This window comes from Marmota marmota, unplaced genomic scaffold (assembly GCF_001458135.2).
Source record: "Marmota marmota marmota unplaced genomic scaffold, marMar, whole genome shotgun sequence".
Classification (NCBI taxonomy): Eukaryota; Metazoa; Chordata; class Mammalia; order Rodentia; family Sciuridae; genus Marmota; species Marmota marmota.
The window spans coordinates 15,392,603-15,415,696 of NW_026000016.1; the positions used below are offsets into that span (position 1 = coordinate 15,392,603).

Consider the following 23,094-nt stretch of genomic DNA (forward strand, 5'->3'; position numbering starts at 1 on the left):
CAAAATTGTGAACCAAAATAAACCTTTCATCCTTACAAGTTGATATTCTCATATATTCATTATAGTGATGGAAAACTGACTAACACAGATCCTAGTAGTTCATGAAAATACAGAATATCTTGTATGTTTGATGGCAGTGAGTGCTGTGGAGATAAATGTTAAGTCAGGACTATTTGATAGGTCCAGAGTTGTACTTTTGCTTTCACTTTTCATGAGGATCTCACTAAGATACCTGATCAAAGATTCCGAAGAATTGAAGGAGACAGACTTGCAGACACCTGGGTGAAGAGTATTCCAGGCAAATGAGGAACAAGTGCAGCCTTAGAATATCAAGTTCTGATAGGCCTGATGGATGGGAGCAAGAAACCAGTAGGAAAAGATGCAGGATATTGCTGTTCTCATTAGAATAGAAAGTCTCTCTGGCATTAGTTAATAAAAAGTAAATCAAACTCCCAGTGATTCTAGAGATCAGCCCATCTTGAGATGACTCACCTTGATTGGTTTTATTGGACACATTCTTTTTGTCTAGAATCAATCATTTCTGAAGCACCCTGCCATACATTAAAATGTTCTCTCCTGTGTTGTTTTAGATATGCTTCAGGTTGCTGAAAAATAAATACTGGGAATTGCTTATCATTTTCTGCGCATGATTATTCAAGGGTTTATCTTCTTGAAGCATGTATTCATTCCATAGTAGAGAAACTATTGAAAGCATAGTAAACATCTTCGAGCACCAGTGAACATAGGACAGCCTATCACCCTGGGGCAAAACATGGTAGATTGCTTTGTTCTATACTTGACTTGTTGATCCAATGAAAATGTTCTTCAAAAAAAGTCATTAAAGAGAAATTTTATTTTTCTGTATCTTTGCCCTGCTGTGCCTTGCATATAGTTACAACCTGATTGCTGATGAGTTAAATGAAAGCACTAAGTATCCTATTCTAGGATTACAACAGTGTACACACCACCAAATTTTGGCTTCACAGGTTTATCTCATATGCCATTGGGAGTGAATTTTTTCATGAATTGGAAATATCTGATAGTCATAACTGACAATATTGAAATAGTATTTCTTTTGCAAAGAACATGCTTCTCCATAGAGGTCATAACTTGTGGCAAGAAAATGCTATTTGGGGGTAATTCCTAGCACCTCTTTTGGTTATAATAAAAATTAAGTTTTGAGTCATTCTTTATCTGTACAATTCCTGGACAGAGAATTGCCTTTAAAACATATGAGAAGTTTAAAAGACTATAAAAAAAAGTTCTTCATTTGTGACGTGGCTTATTTTCAAATAAAGAAATTGAAGTTATCTATTTTTATTATCTGTGGAACATAACTCATAGTCAAAAACAGTATCTAGTAAAGGTCTTTAAAGCAACATTCTAGCCTCTTAAAAATATTTCTAGAATGTCTTTCTAAATGATGCTTATAGTCATTACTACTTTGTTCTTACTTTGCATGTGCACATGCATTTGTGATTTAAAAGAAAATTTTTTATTATGTAAAAGTGAAAGATATGCAGAATTAAGCAGAACAGTGTAATAAACCCTCCATGGACACTCTTCCCCCAACTAATTTCAAATTTGTAGTCCATTTGGTTTCATCTGCACTATACTCTTACCCCCTTGTTCCCTCCCATATTATTTTTTAAGGGAATTCCCTCAAAACATAATTTCATCCATATATATTTTAGTATATATCTGTAAAAGGTAAGTCCCCGTAATAGGTTCCCCTCCAACATTTTTTCTCCTTTCAAATTTAGTTGTTGAAGGAACTAGATCCTTTGTCCTATAGAGTTTCTCCATAGTATGGATTTTCCTAATCCTGTCTCAGTGGTTTAATTTTACATGATTCTTTCTCCTACAGGAGAAATTCTCACAGATTAATAGTTAGTCCTAGCAACCTGATTGCTTTCAACTTAGAATGTTTTGATACAATCACTGCATGGGTGGTCACGTTCTATCAAGAGGAAACATGTCATATTTGTTTGTCTTTGTGATATTTCTAGTCTTTGAGAGTCAATCCAGATGTATTAATTCATTATAATTTATAAAATAGTGACCTTTTTGAATTTTTTTTTTCCTCAGTCATTAAGTTACTTTGTCTTTAAAGAAAAACTCCCTCATTTGGCATAGTCATTCAATGGTATGGTTCGTGTAAGAGAAGCATGATTTTTTTTTTTTTTTGAACCTTACTTTACCAATTTTTGGAATTATGAATCTCTAGCATTCTCCAACAGTGAACAATTTTTATAAAGCATTGTAATGAGCTCATGGAATTAAATATATAGATATGTTTTTGTCCTTTTAGTTATTCTCATTGATATGCAAAATGTCCCACCTCTAAGCTCACCATAAATTCTTTTGACATTACCTCCCTGATATTTTCTGTAATCAGATTCTCTAGGTGCATTTTGTACATTTTTCCCCCCTAGGCCTCGATTGAGCCATTCTTGTAAGCAGCTCTGAGTCTGTTATTTGGAATGGACTTCAGAGATCATAATCTAAATTCTCCTAATTATCTTTACAATTGAATTTGTATTGTGACTAGACTTTTCACAGGATACAACTGGAATTAACACACATTCTTAGCTTCACTAATAGTTGGCAATTCAAATTTTACTGTAAGATTTGACATTCTATGCTCTGTGTTCATACTGAGAATCCCATTTTTCTAATCTTTTACAGTATCTCTTCTACCAGTTTGTCTGAAGCCCATTTTCTAGTAAGTTGATGAACAATTGGTCATGAGAATAATATTTCTTGAGTTCTTTCATACTGAAAGCAGTTTTCTTGGTTTTTTTTTTTTTTGCATTTGTTTTATAGTTGAAAGTCTGATTAATTATATAAAAAACACTTCATTCACACTTTCTGTCTTTAGTATCATATAAATATGATACTGCCTTGTTTTCAACATAGGATATTGCTGCATAAATGTCTAACTCTTTGATGTTAGTAAGATTCTCTTTATTATGAGGAGCTCGGTTTTTCTGCATGATGATTAAAGGATATTTTTTTACAATGATTTTATTAGTTTGATTTTACAGGTTCAGTGTTGGCACCTGTCATGTGAACACTGAATTTTTTTTATTTCCAGGAAAAATGTGTGGAATCATATTTTAAATTGACAAAGAAAAATGATATATATATTTACCATGAACAATACATTGTTTTGCAATGTATATACATTGTAAATAGCTAAACTGAGCTAATTAACATATGTGTTACCTTACATACTTACAAAATTTTTTTTGTGGTGGAAATACTATAAAATTTAATCTCATCAATTTGATACATAGTAATTGTGCACATTTATTGGATATAGTGTTATGCTTTTTTATATTGTATACATTACACAGTAATCAAATCAGGGCAATGAACAATCTATTTTCTCAAATGTTTACCATTTCTTTGTCGTGAGAACATTCAAAATCCTTTCTTCTAGCTATTTTCTTTTTTTTTTTTTTTTTGGTGGTGGTGGTACTAGGGATTGAAACCACCACCTTGCGTATGCAAGGCGAGTACTCTACCAACTGAGCTGTATCCCAGCCCCTATTCTAAACATTTTTAATTGTTGTGAACTTACTGTACTTCAGAACACTAGAACTTATTCTGGGATGTAAGTGTAGCTTTGTACCCATTTACCAACTTCCTCCTAACCCTACCCTCCCTAAGCTCCCAGCCTCTGGAAACCATTATTCTTTTCTCTTATAGAATCAACTTTTTTTGTAAGGACTTTTATAAAGCACATGTTTTATAAAAGAATTTCTTATCTTCTATACTTGTAACTTTCTCTCAAATTTTTTCTGATTTTTCACTTTTCTGATTTTTGAATACTTTTCATGTATTTTTTTCCTTGAGATATTTATATTATACTTACTAATTATTGTGTTCATTCTAGTCTAGTCTTCGTGTGCACAAATGGTCATTTTTAACTTCTGGTTCTTCAAGTTCTGGTGTTTCCTGTTCTGAATTGTTTTTTATGGTTCCTATCATTTTATTAATATCTTTTAGCCTGTTCTATATTGTTTTCATGTATATCTCATTGGTCTGCAGAACCATTATTTTGCTCTTGTTTTCTTACTTATTTGACAAGAATCAATCTCAATTGCCTATATTCTTTCTTTTCATCTCCTTGTTAGTCCTTCTTCCCCACGTATTTCTCTCTTTTCCTTACTTTCATTTTTTCTTGGTTAAATGAGGCTTAATTTATATGCAATAGAATGTAGAGACCTTACATGTTTTTTCAGTAAACAACAACCAAAACATGATTTAGAATAGTTCTGTTACCTCAATCTGTGTACTCCATACATCTCTGAAGAGATGATCTGTATTCTGATTTCTATCAACATAGATTAACTTTGTATATACTCAGACTTTGAATAAATGGATTTTATATGGCATGTATAATTTTGACTGTGGGCTGGGGTTGTGGCTAAGCGGTGGAGCACTTGCCTAGCACATGCGAGGCCCTTGATTCGATCCTCAGCACAACATAAAAATAAATAAATAAAATAAAGATGTTGTATCCAACTACAACTAAAAAATAAATATTCAAAAAAAAAAAAGAATTTGACTTGGTTTCTTTCACTTATGTTTTTGAGATTTGTTCATATTGTTGATGTATCAGCAGTTTCTTTCTTTTTCAGTTGTTAAGTAGTTCCGTTGTATTTATAGATCACATTTTGTTTTTCCATTCTCCTGTTGATGGGCATTTAGATTTTCAGTTTGGGGTTATTATTAACAAGGCTGTCGTGAATGTTCTTGTACAAGTGCTTTTGCACACGTGAATTGATTTCTCTTTGAATTAATACTTAGCAGTAGATTTCTTGAGTTATATGATATGTATATATTTAACTTTCTAACCTGTCAAATGCTTCCCCATAATGGTTGGCCATTTTACACTTTCAAAAGCAAAGTTTTGCCTTTCATTTATTACATTGTCATCAACCTTTGTCACTATCAGTCTTTTGATTGAAGCCACTTTCCATAATTGTGAAATGGAATCTTATTGTGGTCTTAATTTACATTTCTTTGATGAATAATGATGTTAAACACAATTTCATGGATTTATTATCTGTTAACATACTTTGCTTAGGTTTCTTTTATCTTCCTATATTTTTATTTGCAAGAGTTCATTGTTTATAAGAACATGTCTTTTGCCAAATGTGTGTATAAAAATATTTTCTCTTATGGCTTCTCTATTAATTTTGTTTCTTGAACAGAATTTTTATTTTCATTAAGTCCAGTTTATCAACTCTTCCCCTTTGTAGCTAGCATTTCTTGTGTCTTGTCTAAGAAAGCTTTGTCTAAGAATGTAAAGATTTTTTTTCTATTTTCTTTTGGAAGACTATGTTTGTTTCTTTTATATTAGAATACTTATTTCTTGTATTAAGTGAGCATATTTTTCCCATGCAGATATCTAATTGTTTTATCATCATTTGATAATTTTCTTCCCCCATCTAATTGGCTTGCCACCTTTGTCTAAAATTAAATGGCCTTACAATTATGAGTCTCTTTCCAGATCCTTACATATATGCACCATAATCTGTTGACTAGTGTAGTTTTATAACTCTCAAAGTTATGTAGTATAAATTTTTCACTTTGTTCTTTTTATACAAATATTTTAGGGCTGTTTTAGATGCTTTAAATTTCCATATAAATTCTACAATCAGCATTGGTTTCTTTAAAGAAAACATTTTGTTTGGGATTGCTTTGAATTTATAGAATAATTTGGGGTAAATGAATTAATTTCATCAATGGTGAGTCTTTTAAGAATATATTATACTTTCATTTTCTTTAGGCTTTCTTTGATTTCTCTCAACAATATTTTATAGTTTTCACACAATTTTTGTTTGATTTACTGCTAGTTATTTTATTTTTTTGTGGTATAATATAAATTCCCCTTTTTTTCAAATTTTGTTTCTCCAGTTGTCCCTTATAGTATGTAGAAATACAATTGATTTGTTTAAATATCTACCTTGAAGTTTACAGAATACTTATTAAATTTACCAACATCTGGCCTTGATTACTTTTGGAAAAGTTTAGGTTTTCTTTGTTTTGCACTCTTATTATTTAATTCTTCTACATAGTTAAGTTTAATTTTTTCTATAGCTTCTTGAGTTATGTGGCTCCCTCAGTGATTTTACATCTTTCTTTCTAACATAGTCATTTTAAAGCACTAAATTTCCCTCAAAGTGCTGCCTTGTCTATAACCATACACTTTGATATTTTATGTTTTCATTTTTGTTCAGTTTGAAATATTTTCTAATTTTTATTGACCCACAGATTATTTATAAAAAAAATGTATAATTAACTTTAAAATTGGATTGACCTAGACATTTTATTTTTGTTGTTGTATAATTTAATAACACTATGGTTTTGGGGGAGCTGACGGAGGTTGTGGCTCAGCCGTGGAGCGCTGGCCTGGCTATATATGAGGCACTGGGTTCCATCCTTAGCACCCCATAAAAATAAAAACAAATAAAAATAAAGGTATTGTGTCCAAATACAACTACAAAAAAAAAAAAAAAAGAAAAAGAAAAAGTACTATTATGGTCACAGAATATGCTTTGAATAATTTTCATCCTTTGAGATATATTGAGTATTTTGTTTAATGTGGCTTATGTCACTGAATGTTTTGTGTACTCTCTTAAATTCTACCATTGATTTTAATGTTCTACACCTGTCAGTCCAGTTAGGTCAATTTGTCAATAGTTACATTAAAATAATATTTTTGTCTAGTTCTGCCAATTACTAAGAAAGAGATGTTAAAAATATCCAATTGTGATTATGGATTTATATTTTTCCTTTATATTCTGCTTTTTTTTCCCTTTGTATTACTTGAAATTCCTTTATTAGGTGCATATATATATTTAGGATTGTTATGTCTTCTTCTTCTTTTTTTTTTTTTTTCCTTGTGGTACTGGGGGTCAAATCCAGGGCCTTGTGCCTACCAGGAAGACTCTCTACCCTGAGCCACTTCCCCAACCCCTTGTTATATCTTCTTGATAATTTGATGTTTTTATCATGATACTATGAGGCTCTGGGAATTTTGCCTTGACGTTTCCTTTGACAGAAATAGGACTGTGAAAACTCTGCTATGCTTAGTATTTTGGCATACCTTTTCTTAGTGTAGTCATTTTTTCTTATTTTTATATGAAATTAGTTTTGCTAAACTTTTAGAAGGAAGAGATGATTGTAGATACCTTTCTAGCTTCACTACTGTGTATCTTCCTTTTTTTTTTTAACATTTGTGTAATGATTTTTTAAAAGATCTCATTCTATCTGGGATTTTTTTCTCCCCTCCATTTTACCAGCATTTTCTAGTTCCTTTGTCCTAGAGTCTATCCTTCACCATTTGAATTGTACTCCCAGCATTTTCTGTGAGTGCAGAGCTTCACCTGAAAAGGGAGTTTCTCTTGGTAAGTAGGAGGACTTCGGATAGCCCAGACTGTTCTAGTCCTTTCAGAATTAGCTCCATATGTCCTTTCTTCCTGTCCAGGCATTGGAGTTTATAAAACCCTTTCAAGTTTCAGCTGCAGTACTCAGATTGTCTCTGATACTTTTCAGGAGTACTTTATCATAATTTAAACAGGGGTTCTCCTGTTTTTATGGTGTCCCTCTGTTTCTTCCTTGCTCCTCTACAGATGATATAAGTGCATGGCTTCTGTGTTGTCAGTGGTTTGTCCCCACTTAGATGAATTTGAGATTTATACTACCTACTGTCTTAGGAGATATCTTCCTGTGAGCTTTGGTGTGTGTGTGTGTGTGTTGCTATCTTCATTTTTAATGGGATTCAGAGAAATTCAAAATTAATTCTGTACTCATCCATCTTTTGGAGCTATGTGGAGATACTTTATTACTTTGCAGAAAAGAATATTTGTATGTATGCAGTGAAAGAAGTATAGGCTGATCTTTTTTCAGAAAGGGCTATTTAAGAAAAAACATGAGCAGTTTCAGGACTGTTCAGTGACCTCTGGAGTTGTTCCTTACTCTGAATACTGCATTGTCATGGTTACTACATTTCTTTTTCTACTGTATCCTTATGTGCTAGGATCATTCTGAGAGAATCTCACAGTATAGCCAAGTAATGAGGAAGGTCCCAGATAAGACATCTCTCCTCTTTAGTGACCTTATGTTGCTACAAAGTGTATAGGAACTCTTGCTTTCAGATTTAGGTAAAGGAATTCAGAAACAGTGTTGCCTATTCATATTTAATATGTAATATAAAATAAATTTGCATTAAAACATTCAATATATACTTTGGAATTCATAAGTCAGCCTCAATTGAATTAGTTAACATTTAGAGAAAATTTTTAGGAAATACGTTTGTAGTTCTTTAATATACAATGTAAAATACCTAATATGTAATGTAAAATAGTATGCAATATAAAATAAATTTGTTTTGTGTTAAAATATTCAATAAACACTTTGCAAATTTAATCCCCCCATTTGGACTTCAAAACCATTTTTTTAAATTGTTCTAGTTAGTTATACATGAGAGCAGAATGCATTTAGATTCATGGTACACACGATGGAGCACAAATATTCATTTCTCTAGTTGTGCAAGATATAGTCATTCATGCAATCATACATGTACCTAGGGAAATAATGTCTATCTCATTCCACCATTCCTCCTAACCACATGCACTTTCCCTTCCCCTCATTCTCCTCTACCCAATCCAAAGTTCCTCCATTTTTCCTACACACCCCAACCCCTCATTATGGATCAGCATCCACATACCAGAGAAAACATTTGGCCTTTGGTTTTGGAGTTTGGCTTATTTCACTTAGCATGATATTCTCCACCTTCATCCATTTACCTGAAAATGCCATAATTTTATTTTCTTTTAATGCTGAGTAATATTCTATTGTTTTTTTAATGATCTCTGTTTTATTGATGAAAAAGTTAAAACACAATGATAATAAATGGTTTGTTCATATAAATAGTTAACAGAGTCAAGATTCACTCTTCCATGTCTGCCCTTTCTAAATTCTATATTCTTACCTTTTAACAATGTTTGTTTGTGATAAAGTTTCAAAATGTTGCAATACAACTGAATGGATTATAGTTTAGATGTATCTGTTCAGATAGACTGATCTGCTCTATGATAACTGATCTTATGAAGTACAAATACCAGAAAAATGTTGCAAAGCAATACCTGAGCAATAGAAGGATTTGAGACTTAATTTCAGCCTAGCAGGTCACAAATATTCTTTAAGAAAAATGACAAGTTTTCCCTGGAGGAATATATGTGTATTCTTAATCAGTTTTAACAAAATATGATTTAGATATGTCAGACCATTTACACACTCTGCTGCCATCTAATCTCTGGGCAGTTCCAATACTATCAATACATTCTGCAGACACATTGTAATGTCATTATCATAGCTGATGGCAGCTAAATTCTCACATAGTGCTTCTACTCCACAGTCTAATTCTTGACATTAATTAACTACATTGTAACATTTTTCCTAGTAGGCTAACCAGGGAGAAACAAAATTCCCAAGACCCACACATGCAATCAAATCAATGTTGTAATTTCTTCCTAGAATTTACAATCTAGTGTTCCTAAGAATATTGCTGCTCAGAGAAAATAATAAGGCAAATTTTAAAACAGCAGATTGTGGCAAACACTGGCATAAATCTGTAATCCCTGCAATTAGGGAGACTGAGGCAGAAGGACCTCAAGTTTGAGGACAGCTTCAACAACTTAGCAAGACCCTGCCTCAAAATGAAAACTAAAAAGGCTTGGGGAATGTAACTCAGTGGTAGAATACCCCTGGGTTCAAGCCCAGATGAAAGAGAGAGAGAGAGAGAGAGAAGAAAGGAAGGAAGGAAGGAAGGAAGGAGAAAAAGAAAGAAAGAAGAAAAAGAAAACAAAAAAGAAAGCTGGGCTTGGTGGTACACACCTGTAATTTTAGGGTCTTGAGAGGCTGAGGCAGAAGGATTGTGAGTTCAAAGCCAGCCTGATTGTGAGGCACTTACCAACTCAGTGAGACCTGGTCTCTAAATAAAATACAAAATAGGGCTAAGGATGTGGCTCAGTGGTTGAATGACCCTGAGTTCGATCCCAGGTACCAGGAAAAAAAAAAAGGGTAGGTTAGTCACATATGCACACATTCGTCCCTAGGTTTTGGTTTTGTTTTCCTATCCATAGTCAGGGGTAGCTGTGTGTAGTGTTATTTTTTTTTGTTCAGTACTTAACCATAAATATCTCGTCTTTAAATGCTCATATTATTTTTCATAGTAGGAATTTGAAATCAGGAATATGGCAAACTAAATACAGAGGCATGTGTTGGTATTTGTAGGTATGTATACATATTTTTAATCATGACATTACATGAAATTGCCTTCAAAGTTTTCACTTCAGGATAAATCAAATTTGAGCTCTGTGTAGGAGAAATAATACTTGCCTTAGGCCAAGGGTTATTTGAATGTCACCATTTTCTGCAGCATTTCTGGCCTTGTTCTGACCAGCTGCCTAGAGTCCCTCACCATGCATAGTATTATCAATCATTGGCTTAGGGCCTTTTCTGAGCATTGATAATGAGTTTAGAAGACTTTTGTTAAGTTTTAAACCTACCATTTACTAATCATGTGTTCTTTGCCCAAAAACCCTTTTAAAACGAGTTTCTTGTAGCTGTAATAAGATGCAACCTCTGAGTTGCAGCTTCTGAAGACTGGCCCTGATCAGTCCACTGTCACAATACTGGTTGCCATATGATAACTACTCAATAACTACCATGGCAGACATTTTTGCTGTCTCCTAGGACTTTCTTCCTACAACTCCCCCGCCAACAATGTAAGAAGACAAATAACATACAAACAACATAATGTAATGTAAAAATGGAATACATATTAGCTTTGGACAAATGGCTAATATTATTTTCTTAGAGTATATAAATGAAGTATAAGCCCACTGCTTCCAATATGCCCAAACTTGATTTATAGTTCATTGCTGAAATATACAAGACACATAACAAATGATTAAAAATGAAATTGGACGAGGGTAGTTGTCAATGTATAGAGGATTCTTGTCAGATACCTCTATCTCCATCTAAAACTCTAACATGAAACCATGAAGAACTATTGTTGGTACCTGAAGAGTTAGAATCCTCTTGGTAGTAATAATTGTGCATGAATGAAATCAGCATTTGGATGAGGAAAGGATATCCCATATTGGAAAGTAATCATAGCTTTTATGTTCTTGTGTGTATATGCTTTGACAGTTTTTTGGAGACTACAGCCTATTTCTTCATGAAACCAAAACTTGGAGAGAAAGAGGTGTCCCCAAATGTTTTCTTCAGTATCTGGCATGAATTCAGCTCTGACTTTAAAGACTTTTGGAAGAAAGAGAACAAACTTATTCTACAAGAAAGGTAGGTATTTTCTTTTTCACAATGGCATTTAAAAACTGGAATTTTATTAGGTGTAATACCACTGGAGTTGCCAACATTCATGGCCTGAATGAAAAACTAGATGACCCTCAGCCCGGGGAAGCAAGTCTAAAAGGGTGCTGACATTTGAAAGAATTTGGAGTTTTAATAATAAGTGTCAGCCCTAGACTGTGATACTACAGAGAATAGCTGGGGGGGTAGGGTCAGTTTGAAGGGACCACTATCTGGTAAAACAATTTTTGTCGTGAAAACAGACACACACACACACACACACACACACACACACACAAAAGCAAACCATGTAAGAAGGGTCAAATAACCCCACTGGGATAATAAACCCGCTTACCACTAAACAGGATAGCAAGGGATATCAAGATAAGAGGAATAGTTTTTGTTTGTTTTTGATCAAACACATGGGATATTGTCAGTCTCACATTCTTATCCAAATGTCACCAAGAAACACAGATGATCAATAGTTTTTAAAAGGTCTTTCAATATTCTTGTGGAATTGCATCACATTTCCTAAAATAAATCTTCTCAGGAATGAAGGAAAATTTCTCCTGTTAAGTATATGAAACAATGTCTTTGTGATTATGAAATTCCACAGAGGGGTATTAAATATTAAGCCATGAAGAAAGCTAGCCCTCCCAGCTCAGCCTCCCTAAATAACTGGGTCTAGTGGGAAATGAAAGGGAAATTTAATCCACACTATAAAGCAAAGCCTAATACCGAACAAATTAGTGTACTTCCTAACATCCCTGCAGTAACAATGACTTTGCTTTAGAGCTTTAGAAAACATACATCCTGAGAGATTTGGTTCATCACTACCACAAAATTCCAATTTTCTGCTTACTGTCTTTATTTTAGTCTGCTTCCATATGAAAGCCTAATGTCAGCATAGGTTTTGGTATCTCCTTAAATCAGGTGAAATAATTGCTAATGTTTATTGAGCATGTAGAAAATGCCAGACCTGTGCCCACTCCTATGATTGCAGTCACATGTCTCTTAACAATGGGGACATGTGCTGAGAAATAAATTGCTGGGTGATTTCATGGTTGTGTGAACATCACAAACTGTGTTTATATAAACTTACATGGCCATGGCATCCCCAGGTGATTTACTTCTTTGGGATCATTGTCATATATACCATAAGTTACTGACTAAAGTGTTATACAGCACATGACTATAATTTCTTAGGTTCATAGATTTGTCATAGGAGAAACTCCACCCCTGTGAATAGCGGATGGGAAAAAAGAGCAGTCTGGACAAAAACAAAACTTATTATCATTATTATTATTAGTTGTCAATGGACCTTTATTTTATTTATTTTAACATGGGGCTGAGAATTGAACCCAGTGTCTCACACATGCTAGGCAAGTGCTATACCACTAAGCTACAGCCCTAGGAAAACACTTTAAATGTCATTCTAAACATAATGAGCTTCGATCTCAAAATGCATCAGTAGGAGTCAGCTTAAAAGTTGAGATGTTAGTAATTTAATAAATAATGCTTTAAAATAGACACATTTGAATCATTTTTACTTTCTTTCAGATTCAGTCATGTACTAAGTGATTTTTCTACTTAAAAAAAAAAAAGAGAAAAGCTTGCTCAGGTTAGAAAATTGTAAGGGAGAAACTTTTTTTAAAAAAGAAGCATTTGTAATCTTAGCATAATGCACACAACTTCCCTTCTTTCATCCCTAATCTAAACTTACTGCCCTAGAAAAGGATCTGAAACTCACTCACACTAAGATTGAAGATGGAAAAAAGTAGCATTTCACTTGGCATGAATATTTGCATCATGTCTAGGATTAGAGACCTTAATACTGTCATTAAAAAACAAATGACAGCGGAGGAATGGTATGATTTAGGCATCAAAGAGACAGAAATAAGTACAAGAATAGCTGCCCTGATGCACATCAGGTAAACAAGGACAGGAGCAGTCTCTTCATGGCTCTTACCTCTACCACCATGCCAAACATAAAAACTGGTGAGATGCCTCCTGGGAGAAAATGTTGAGACTGAGTCAGATGCACAGCTACTAGGCATACTCAGTCTCATCCAATGTGGCTTTGTGAGATACTATATTATCAGCAACAATCCTATTTCTATGGGATAATATATATTTGACATGCCTGAAATAAGCTTTTCCTCAACTTTCTTACTATTTTCTAACACCAACCAGATCTTTTTTATGCTGCTTGGTGCTTGTGGTGTCTCTTTCATGCTATGCGGCTCTTGGACTCAGGCTTGGTGACCCTACTTTGATTTTGGCAATATTGTGAATTGGCAGGATACAAGTACTCTTCACTACAGATTCTAATTTTACTGAATCATATGCTTTTAATAAATGGCTCAAAGGGAATACACGGCAGGTGAGAGAACGCTGCTCATCTTTTGACTTCTGACATTTGTTATACCTCTTAGCAAATGATAACCAACTCTTCTGAAGAGCAAAGTCATTCATCTGAAAGGAACAACTCGGTTCCTTTCTTTAGTGCAGGACCACCTACATAAGTTCTAGGGAACAATGTAAAACAAAAATGCCAGATCCCTGTTCAGTAATTAACAACTTCAAGACAGCAAAGCATTAAACCAAGCCCAGAACCCTTTTGTGAGTTGAAACCCAAGTGACTGCCCAACTGCACACCCTCTGGGTGTGCCCTTTTTCCATCCTATTTTCTGTAGTAAATGGATGGGTATTTCAGGAATGCTTTGAGGGCCCTGGGAGGGGCATGGATGGGAAATGAGGGTGTGGCCAGTTTAGAGTGGGAAACCTTTCATCAAGTCACCCTCATGTGAATAGAATCTCAAGTAGAATTACAGATACTTAAAAATGGGATGTTGTTCCCCAACTTTTTATTTCCCTCCACTGTTATAATATCTATTATCAGCATATTTTGCTTTAATGACTTATCCTTTACTAACACTAGATCTATATTTTATACTTTTTTCCCCTTTTTTCTTTTTTCTGTTTGCATTTTGGTGTTTATTTCCCAGCAAGATGGTCCTCATTTCTGGTATAGCTATGATTTGTCACTTATCTATACCACATTTCCTCTCCTAGTGTCTCTATAAATATTTGCTGATTTGACTTGTTACATCATTGTCTTTGACATGAACATGGAAATAAGAACTTAGCCTGCTAAAAAAATGAACGTGTTTTCTCACATGTTGATTATTGTAGGTCATAAAAATATCACTGCCAATACCTTAAGCAAAAAGAAAGACTTATTTATTTATTTACTTATACACTCAAACCACAGACGTGCAGGGATGAAAACCTGCCTATGGAATGCAGATTCAACTTGCAGTCAGTGGGATAGGTGGGTGTGTCTGCACCTCTCTTTTGCTCTGTGTCTTTTTAAAATATTCTTTCTGTCTATTCTTCCTTCTCTTCCTTTTTTTCTTTACTCTTTGTTCCTTATTTCGCTTTTTCCTCTTCTTCTCTTCTCTCTCTCTATCTCTATCTCTATCTATCTATCTATTTCTATCTCTTACCCCGCTTCTATCTCCCTCTTTCTACCTCCTACTCTCCCGGGTTACCTCAATTTTCAAGCCAGGCTGCCCTTTTCAGAGAGGGCACAGCTTACATTCTCACAACCCAAGAGCACAGACTACTGTTCAACTTCATCTAAACAAAATCCCAGAGGTTAACTCCAAATGACTTTTGTTCGTCTTTGGATCTGCTGCAGTGGCCCTGGGGTGGGAGACCCATCTCAGCAGTTCACAAACTAATTACCATGATTGGTAATTTTCTTCATAGCAGTATCATTGGGGTGAAGAAAGAGCTGTTTCCTCTGCAAAAGTAAACAATAATCTACTGCCCTAACTTATCAAGCCTGTAAAAGTAACCCTTATAGTTACCAAAATATCTTACCATGGTGGATATAACCTGAACAATATTAGTGGTGTCCTTGAAAACTTCTTTCCTGATGAAGTTTTCCTTGCTTTAATTTGATATTTATAGATTAAATAATATCTTTAAGGGTTAAATCCTGTAATCATTTTCCTTACCCTGTTTTTCCTAATTGGTGTCTGGTTATAGAGTGGTAGAAACTCTGTATTTTCTGGCTTTGTCCTGGTAACTGGTATGATTTAGTTGATCTATTTCTTTTTTTTTTTTTTAATTTTTATTGTTGGTTGTTCAAAACATTACATAGTTCTTGATATATCATATTTCACACTTTGATTCAAGTGGGTTATGAACTCCCATTTTTACCCCGTATACAGATTGCAGAATCACATCAGTTACACATCCATTGATTTACATATTGCCATACTAGTGTCTGTTGTATTCTGCTGCCTTTCCTATTGATCTATTTCTTAAAATGGTGAATTCCTACACATTCATATTAAATAAATCTGCTCTTTTCTTGTAGGTGAGTTTAGGGAAAAAAAAATGAGAACTTTTTTTAGTTGCCCTAATTACTAGCTCCAAAATCATAAAAAGGCATTTATCCTCCAAGAATCATTGTTTTCTAATCTGCAAAATTGGATGATAAAACCTGTCTCAATGGTGTTGTGTAGCCCAAATAAGATAATGTGGTAATGTACATAGTGCAGTATCTATGTGCTAGGTGATCAGTGGCTGTTTCTCCATCATTTAATATAAATGAAATCCCAATCATGGCTCCATACAATATGGTGTGGTAAACTGATAAGACAAGTGGCATACTGGTAAGTATTTTAAGAACATAGTCTGTAAATACAAGGTATTATTGTGACTCAGTTAATTTCCTGGCTATATAAAATGTCTTGGTTCTGAGTCCAAGAGTAAATTTTTATATGGAAATGGTAGTATAACTTATACCTCCATATTTACACTGTGTGATTGATACAATGGAATCCATTTCTAATGCTTAGAACAACTAACCCATTGGTCTTTTGTCATAGTCAAAAAAAAAAAAAAAGTGTTTTTTCACCAGGTTGCAAGTACGCAAACAGAATTGCTAATAAGAAATCCTCCTTTTTAAAGATCCAGACATGTCTTCACTGAACAACATGAAAATTAACTTTTTAAAAAATTCTATTTGACTGTTTTTACTAGAAGATGGGAGTAAACTAACATTCACTCTGCCAAGCATCTAATTGCTGGTCTCACAGAGCATAGTTGTAATATGTAAGGAACTTGGCAATCCTAGTCTCCTGTTTTTAGGAAAATGTTAGCATTAATGTCACTTTACCGTTAACGAGGCCCTGTGGAATGGAGACAGCTTGTTTTAATTAGAAGAAAGAGGTTCCAATAGATTGATGATATATATAAGTTTTTACTCTGAGTAAGAAGCTGTGAGCCAGGTCCTAGGAGAAGAGGGCAAGGCTCCTAGAACAACTTCACTTCTCAGTTTAGCTTCATTGTAAGTTGAACTCAATTCTTGGACAGAGTGTTCATCTATGTAGTACATGAGATTACACATTCACTCATTCTATACTGAATTCTACTAGGCACCAAGACATTCAAGCCCATTTGAAGAAGGTCTCATCTGCCTCCATCTAATAGTCCAGCACTGCTGACGTGTAATGTGTTGGGGAGAAAGAAGGAGGGGGTTGTTAATTCTACCCAGAGGACTTTTGACTTGTAGCTTAGAGCTAATGTAGGATTGTCACAGGCAGTTCAGAGAGGTTAAGGACATTTTAGGCAAGAAAACCTGGCTCTAGCAATTGTTCTCCAAACCTTATAATGCATAGTGTGACCTACCATAATTTTATTTTTAATCATCTTGACATTTTAATATTTATTTGATAAATAGATTCATTTAAAAAGTAAATGTGACATCAGTCAGAGTTATGTTTAAAGTGTTGTCTAATTTAATTTAACTTAATTGCTTTAAGGCAGATAGTCTTTGATGAACCAAGAGAAAGGATGCTACTCCTCAAATTGCACAAGCACATGGAGAAAATGATTTGAATGTCCTTAGAAGGACATTATATTGGAGAATGCCTCATGCCATATTAACATTCCTATTTCGATAATTTGTGCTCAACTGAGTTATATGTTCAGATTTATATATATCTTATCAGGATAAGTTTAACAAGGAAGGGACCATTTTCAAAGCAATTGAGAATAAATCTGAAGAATAGAGATAAGGAAAGAATTATTCTTACGTAATAACGTATTTGTTGGATATCTAAGTGAAATTCCCTGTTGGAGTGCTATTTAGTGTTGTTGCCTTGCACTGATAAATGACTTTGGCCACCATTTACCCTTTTCATTCAGATACTAATTTCCAGAGAAATGACCCATAAAATAAATACTTTTCCCAGGGCCAACTTTCTATAACTGAAGCTTTGGCAGGATGATTGACACACTAGACAGTTAAGTAGTGGCAAATGGAGGCTGAGAATGTGTGGGACATCTCATTTGCATTCATGAATAGGAGTAATTAATTGCATTAACGCATAATAGGCAATTCATTCAACAACTATTTATGCCCTACTAGGTGCTCAGCAATGTTTCTGGCAATGTGGGTCTTACCCTCTAAATAGAAAAGCAGACCATAATTTAAACCTGTTTAAATTGCAGGTTGAAGAATAAACATCAAATAATTTTTTTTTTTTTTTTTTTAAGAATCAATTGGAAGAGGTTCATTTAAAAAGGTTGTTCAAAGCTATGGGGCAGAAAAGATTGAGTGCTTTCCAAGAGATGGACCGTGAGATGAAGTGGATGAAATAGGCCAGCTCCTGATCACTCAGGCCCTTATAAGTCACACAGGTTGATTTTTGTTGCTCATCCACTAGAAACCATCCAGTATGTTTTTTAGGAAGGGAATGCCTGATTTGATTCATGGAATGAGAAGATGGTTGTTTGCCACATGTATAGAAAATTGGAGAGTGGTAGTAGCCCAGGTGAAAGGTATGCATTCTAGACTAGAGTAAGCTAATAGAGACCATAGAAAAGGTATATTTGGGATACATTTTGGAGTAATGTTCACACAAACTTGCTATTCCCACATTCCTGAATGGACTGGTTTTGGGATCAGAAAATTTGAAATGTTAGTTCAGATACTGACAAGCGAATGTTAAATAGAACATTGGAGATCAAGATAGCAGGCTTCTTTTTTCATCTCCTAAAATGCTTTTTTAAAAACCGAGGTTATAGAAAGATCTGAAACCCTAGATATTAGGAAATTCACTTTGTAAAACTTATCTTAAAAGGACAAGAAAAAATCCTAAGGTGGAGTTTAGATGAGAAAGAACTTTGTGTTTGCTTCTTTATCTTGACATATTCCAATAATTCTTTTATTTTTAATGGTACTGGGGATTTAACCCAGGAGCACTTTGAGCACTTTACTACTGAGATATACCCCCAACTCCTTTTTTTCTTTTTCTTTCTTTCTTTCTTTTTTTTTTTTTTTTAATTTTGTGACAGGGTCTTGCTAAGTTACTAAGGCGTGATCCTCCTGCCACAGCTCCCTTTTGTTACTGGGATTATGTTACTTGGCCACCATGCCTGACCAAGAAATGATTTTTAAGCTTTAGAAAATCTTCCTCAAAAAAACCTCAGGAATTTTATCTTCAGCATTGCAAAAAGAAAAAAAAAAAGAAGAAGAAGAAGAAAGAAAAGTAATAATAATAAGCTGTGGGGCTGGGGCTGGGGTTCAGTGGTCAAGCACTTGCCTAGCAAGCTCATGACTCTTGGTTCAATCCCCAGCACAACGTAAAAAAGAAACAAGAGAAAGAGAAGGGGAAAGAGAGGAAAGAAAGTAAAAGAAATCCTTATGTTAAAAAGAGGCAGTAGTTCTAGTTAAAGCATCCCAACAGAGAATTGAGACCAACACCCAAGAAAATAGCTTGTCCAAACATATTTTTGCCTTGGTAAAAATTTAAGCATTGTCACATCATTTAATGTGTAGAAGCTTGTAAGTTTCTTAATTCTTAACTCCTCCTCAAAAATTCTTAATTTTCCCTCAGCATTTGCTAAAAATATCTTTTTGAGGACTTAGCAAAATTTATAGTAGAACTATCTTGGAGCAAAATATACTTCCTGGAGAAAAGATTTTTAAGAGGTAAATTTAAAATTTCTTTAGAATAATTTCAAGCAATTTAATGATAATAATCAGAGGAAGATGACTAGATCTCTTGGATTTATATAATATCAGTTCTAAGTTCTTAGGTTTGTGTGGATTTCTGCTTGGAGACAAGGTCTTATTTTTAAGATAATAGAAAACACAGCAAAGCAAATGCTCCCCATAGTTCAGTGTCACAATTTCTCCATACTAACTTCAACCCCTTCAGGCAGAGGAATTTCAAAGCAGTGAATCCCTCCTCCTGTTCTGCTTCAGGACTTCACTCTTATCACCCCAATCCCATTATTGGAAGTGAAGTTTTAGAGAAATTTAAAGAAATGGAAAGTGTTTCTTTTATACTTAAAAATGGGGAGCCTTAAGGTAAATAACAGATCATCAGAAATTAGTTATGAGAGACAAGATGGTCTCTACCATGTTGTCCATATTGGTCTCTGAAACAGGGTTGAGCTAATGACAGGTGTTAGTTCAGCACATGTTGAAATAATTTTATTTGACAAACAGCAGTTAGCTCATTTGGTTTTGTCTGCTGAACTCTGGTTAAGCCTTAGAAGCAACTATGATTTAGCCATCAAACTCAAATGTAAAAGTAATAATCAATGAAAGTGTGTGCTGAGTGCATGTGTCAGGGGCAGTTGTGGGATGGGGGTATCAAGAGTGCACGTCAGGATTAAGACATTTTCAGAATGTACATGTCAGTATAGAAAAGAAAAAAGGCAGTCTCTGAGTATTTTGGGAGAGAAAGTCTAGAAAGTTTTAAGAAAGTAGATAGAATTGCTGTACTTAATATTAAAAGATACTGTACATTATTAGCTATCGAAGAAGTACAAATCAAAACCGCAGTGAAATAAACTTTATGTTCAGCTGGGCGTGGTGGAGCATGCCTGTAATCCCAGCAGCTCAGGAGGCTGAGACAGAAGAACTGCAGGTTCAAAGCCAGCCTTAGCAATGGTGAGGTGCTAAGCAACTCAGTGAGACCCTGTCTCTAAATAAACACAAAATAGGGCTGGGGATGTGGCTCAGTGGTCGAATGCTCCTGAGTTCAATCTCTGATACCCCACACCCACGGGGGGCGGGGGGACTTCATGTTCACTAGGATAGTAACAAGATTTGGGGATGATGAGGAGGTGTATGGAACTCTTATACACATTGCTGGTAGAAGTGTAAAATAGTGCAACCACTTTGGAAAACAGGCAGTTCCTCAAAAAGTTAAACATGGAATTACTATGTGCCCCAGCAATTCCCTTCTAGATATATGCCTTAGAGAAATGAAAACATATCCAAACAAAAGCTTGTACACAAATGTTCATAATGGCATTATTTATAAAATTCAAAAATGAAAACAATCCATATGCTCCTCATCTAATGAACGGACAAACACAATATGGTATATCCAAACAAAGTGTAGTATACTATACAATGACTATTCAGCAATTAAAAATAAGTGAAGTATTGATATATAATTTTCAATGTGGGTGAACCTTGAAAATGTACTGAGTGAAAGAAGCCTGCCACAAAAGACTATAGCTCAAATTATTTGACTTATATTAAATGTCAAGAATGGGCAAATACAAATGGTTAAAAAGTACTCAGTCCTTGTCAATCTTTGGGAACTGGTAAAGAGAAATAGGGAGTGGCTGCTAATGAAATCTCTTTGTGTGGGGGGGTATGGATCAGAGGGTTTTGCATAATCCTATAAATGTACTAAAAAATAATAAAATTGTTCACTATAAATGTCTGATTGTATAGTATGTTAATACATCAATAATACTGTTTTCAAGAAGGAAAGTAAATAGAATTCTCAAATTAGATTTGTAAACATAAATGGGGCCATAGTTGAACATAAGGTCAGCCTTCAGTGATTTCCATGTAGATGGTTCAGTTTTCGAATCCTCCACCAGTTCTTCTTTTCCATACCTGGCACACTCTTGCCATTTCCCCTATGCCCATGTAGTTCTGTATGTTCTCAAGGAAATTAGATGTTTTAAAATTTTATATGAATATTAGCTAAATCAAATTTTAGGAGATAAATTTGCTGGAAAAATTGTAAGAAAAGAAAGAATGGAAAGAAATCACATAGCTCATTCTGAAATCAAAACGATCTTTGTGAATGCAATTAGTAATTTATGATAGCTTTACTCTTCAGTGATGCTATGACCCAGTGCTTTCCCTACATAAACTCATTTCAGGAAATCTGTCATACTAAATGAAAAAAGTATATTGTCTGATTATGTGTGTGTGTGTGTGTGTGTGTGTGTGTTTGTGTCATTTTGAAATTATTCATGTGTTGCCAATAAAATCTGATCTACACAAAAGGAGAAAGTTTTTTTTTTAAGTTTTCTTATAGACTATTTCTAATAGAAAGGGTAACTACTTAGAAAACCAGAGTAGGTTGTAATAAAAATGATTACAATGAATAAAAGTAAAAGGGAAAGGAATCTGTGTTGCTGTGGGGTAAAGACTTGTATCTTTTTCTCCTATTTAATGGAACTTCCATACCTTTCTCTGTATTATAGTTTGGATTTTAAATGCCCCTCAAAGGCTCATATGTTAAATTCTTGGTTCCCAATGTGGGACTATTGGGAAGTGGTAGAGTCTTTCAGAGGTGGAGCCTTGTAGGGTATGCTTTTAAAAGGGATTGTGGGATCCCCTTCTTTTCTCTTTCATATCTCCATGTGCTCCTACCATAATGTGCTACCATGGGGCCAACCAGTCTGGACTCAAACCTCAAAAAAAAAAAAAAAACTTTTTTCTTTTTAAATTGATCATTTCAGATTTTGCTTTGTTTTGTTTTTACATTAACAGAAAGTGGACTAACATACTTTGGACATACGTTGGAAATCCCTGTCACTACATAGTCCTTTCTTTGGCCTTCCCAGGGCCATCCTTAGTTATTGACAGGGACTCACCTTCACTGGTCTTTAGACCTGGGTGCTGCTTGAGGGGCTTGCTTCTGTTTATTATACAATTATGGTTAGAAATGGGATGTCTCAACATCTATTAGGTCATTAGAAGAATTTTGATCTCATAGAAAGGAGAATTTTTTGAGGAAGGCAGGGACAGGAAAAAGACTTTATATAGGGCTTAGTAGCCAGTGGACACTCAATGAAGATTAATCATGCTAATGCTGAGGAACTGGCTGTAGAATTACAATGTGGTCTTGGGTATTGACATTTCTAGTCAATATAAGTGTCATCAATTGAACTATAGCCGTGGCAAATCAATATCACATGGCTTGGGTTATTTTTAGTTCATGTGGAAAGATATTCATATTTTTTTCCTCCTTAAAGTAAACTTTAAGTCATCATCATCTAAATTATTTTATATATAATTTTCCCAACCTTATTGAGGCATAGTTGACAAATAAAAATTATATATTACTATATTATGTTTAAAACATGATGTTTGCATATATGTATACATTGTAAAACGACTGCTATATACATCACCTCACATAGCTAACTTCTTCTTTTGTAATGGTAATACTTTAGGTATACTTGCTTAGCAAATTGTAAATATATAGTACATATTAACTATATCACCATGCTGTACATTATCTCCAGACTTATTCATTGTATAACTGAAAGTCTGTATTCCTCCAGCAACATATATATATATATATATGTGTGTGTGTGTAGTTTATATACATATATATATATATAATATAT

General features: G+C 34.3%; 1 protein-coding gene across 1 annotated transcript in view; it reads left to right on the forward strand.

The window, feature by feature from the left end:
- Window positions 1-23,094, forward strand: part of Fmn2 (formin 2) — a 352,705-nt gene that overhangs the window by 311,728 nt on the left and 17,883 nt on the right. Inside the window, 1 exon segment of the mRNA XM_015483532.2 lies at window positions 11,236-11,385. Coding sequence (XP_015339018.1) covers window positions 11,236-11,385 — 150 coding nt within the window.